Source organism: Cryptomeria japonica, chromosome 9 (assembly GCF_030272615.1).
Source record: "Cryptomeria japonica chromosome 9, Sugi_1.0, whole genome shotgun sequence".
Taxonomy (NCBI): Eukaryota; Viridiplantae; Streptophyta; class Pinopsida; order Cupressales; family Cupressaceae; genus Cryptomeria; species Cryptomeria japonica.
The window spans coordinates 455,568,160-455,571,054 of NC_081413.1; the positions used below are offsets into that span (position 1 = coordinate 455,568,160).

Sequence of the window (2,895 nt, forward strand, 5' to 3'; positions counted from 1 at the left end):
GAATGTATAAGTATTCTTGGGAACTAATAATATTAAGAATATAAGTCTAATTTCTATTGTTTGAGTTAAGATTTAGCTTGGAATGATTGATTATTCTTTAAAAGTACCATTGGTCATATCGCGAAGCTATTCTTACATGTCAGTGAATTCAATGAAGAAAGGTAAATTTTCATCAATAAAAAAATAACTATTTACTACTTTTTAACAAAAATGAAATGTAAAATTAATATTCATTATTTGAAAATTGAAATGTGTGATATTTAAATCAAATGACAAGACAACCCCAAGGAAAAATATCTCTACCTAAGAAAAAGAAGGGCAATAAATAGACTTTTAGGTAGGGGCAATAAAGAGATTTTTAGGTAGGGGCAATAAATGCTCTTCCCAAGGTTCAGCATCAAGTTCAAATCTCACATGGAGTAAGATATGTATGCCTCTTTTGTAGCACAATTTGATGCCTCTGCAACGAGTATGAGATAGTCCCATATTACAATAAACTATCTGCAAAACCATAGTCACCCTATCCTAAACTTAAAAAAAATCTTTTTATCTCTTTCATTTATTCATTGAATTATACAACAATTTTCTATGCAAATGTACCTCACTGAGAAATTTTAAACAGATTAGATTGTAACAACAAAAGAATCTTGCTACACCGATCAAAAAATACATTCAACACTTCATTAATGAACATTTTGACAAAAATTACAGAGTCTATTTCTTCATCATCAAATGAGATTTTCTAATCTTAATCCACCATTACTGAAAGCCTGAAACCAAATCATTTTTAACCAATCTTGTAAAACAAATAGATACCCACAAATTCATTTTCTACATGGGTTTTATGAGTAATGCAGGACTAGAACTTACATTCTAGGACTACGCATGCCTTCCACAGTCTGGCACAAACAATTTACAAATTTGTATAAGACCTGTACATCACAATTTACTTTCAGTGTGACAGGAAAAACCAGAAAATTTGTTAGCCTTGCAAGAGAGAAAGCCAGAAGTGTGAATCATCCACTTTTCTTTCACTACGCTCCACATCAAAGTCCAAATCCATGTCATTGCCCTGAAGCATTTCATCTGCAAACCCATCAAGATTGGGAGGCAAGCCAAGCTCATCATCTGAGGCTTTCGCTAGATACTGTATATAGTTCTGCGGAATTGGGTCTCCAAATTCTCTGCATTTGTACTCTTTTTCATCCAAATCTTCCATGCAACTGGTATTACTAGTTGTAGATTGTGCATCATCTGCTATGAACAAACGATCCAATTCATTGAATCTATCAGACAGAAAACAATCTCCTCCTGAATCCCAAAGAGCCTCTGAATCACACGTTTCCTCCATGAAATGATTGCAGCAAATCACCCAACTGGGTGTTATGAAACAATTGCGAAGCCCTAAACATGCCCACATTTTTGTCTGTGAAGATCATCTGAGTTCAGGGAATGTTTAGGGACCAATCTGGCATTCACCCAAATGAATTTAAGACATTTTATGCCGTTTGATCCATCAAGTCAGAGGAGATTTTAGTCTTCCATGGAAATCTAGACAACCACCATGGTGGGCATTACCACGTGGAGGAGGAATGGAGGAAAAAATGGGTATGAATAGAGACGACTCAGTCGCTTTCCTTCTAGAATCCAATGAAGTGTATATTACGAAATTACAAGAATTTTCCCTACCTAAATGTTTGACATTGTGGGTACCCTTATTCATGGTGTATCTAATGCAAGTGTGTTCAAACTGTTCAAGATAAGACACCTTATTTATCCCGTGATAACAAATTAGGTCATACAAATACATCTACCAATGATATTCAAATGAAAGGATGGGAGAAAGAAATACACATGAAACACAACTACCATATTAGGTTTGACCCATGGTCATTTCACCCACCAAGCCACCATCTCTATTTACACTTTGATCTATGTTCAATTTTTTAATTCTATTTTCCCCTTTTGAATAGGTTTAACTTTCATGGATGATGTATACAATAGGACATGGTTTTTTCTTTCTATGAGATGGTAATCATTTTTATATTGATTGTTTACAATGCGTTCATATTAAGAGCATGAATCAAAGATGACATTTTTATAGTTAAGATTTACAGATTGGCCAACCCATTAATTGTGGGAACATAAGTTTAGGATGAACTTCTTTGGTTTAGAGTCAAGGATTGACCAACTCGTTATTATTGGGAGCATAAGTCTAAGATGACACTTCTTCCATTAAGAGTCAAGATTGAGGGGTATTTGTTCGACCAAAGTCAATAGAGACATGAATTTGGCCTCATCTTGTATTTATTGCAGTTCTAGGCATCTGAACCTTGGTGGATGGTGTAATTAAGGAACATACCATCATGCACACTAATTGTGTTCAACTAATTAGATTACGACCCTTTGGTATTTTTTCTAGGACATAAGTTTTAAAGTTAAGAGATAATGTTATAATGTTCAAAATTATACATCTCTCACTTTCCCACTTATTTTGGGTTCATTTTGATTAGATATTTTAAATATATCTATTTAAAAAAATTTGAGAGATATTTTTCTCGAAGCATCTATATTTTTCTTGAAGATTCAACCTCTTGGAATTTGAACCTTGGTAGATGGTGTAATAAGGGGAACCTAACATCATACTCACTAATTGTGTTCAGCTAATTAGATTACGACCCTTTGGTAATTTTTCTACGGAATAAGTTTAAAAAGTTAAGAGATACTTAATATTATAATTGTCAAAATTATATATCCCTCACTTTCCCATTTATTTTAGGTTTATTTTGATTAGATATTCTAAATATTTTTTGGGATATTTTTCTCAGAGCGTCTATATTAAATTTATGGCATAGTTTAGATAGGCACCTCAAGACAAATATATCTTGATGTTGT

At 33.3% G+C, this 2,895-nt stretch overlaps 1 protein-coding gene across 1 annotated transcript; it reads right to left on the reverse strand.

Moving 5' to 3' along the window:
• Positions 1-659: 659 nt before the first annotated feature.
• On the reverse strand, positions 660-1,626 carry LOC131080029 (uncharacterized). The gene has a single exon (XM_058018125.2). It carries the CDS (start codon positions 1,418-1,420, stop codon positions 983-985), a length of 438 nt encoding a protein of 145 aa, XP_057874108.1. The 5' UTR covers positions 1,421-1,626; the 3' UTR covers positions 660-982.
• Positions 1,627-2,895: the final 1,269 nt, after the last annotated feature.

Coding starts and splice junctions, on each gene's coding strand:
- LOC131080029 (XM_058018125.2), bottom strand. CDS start 1,420: ATGTGGGCATGTTTAGGGCTTCGCAATTGTTTCATAACACCCAGTTGG.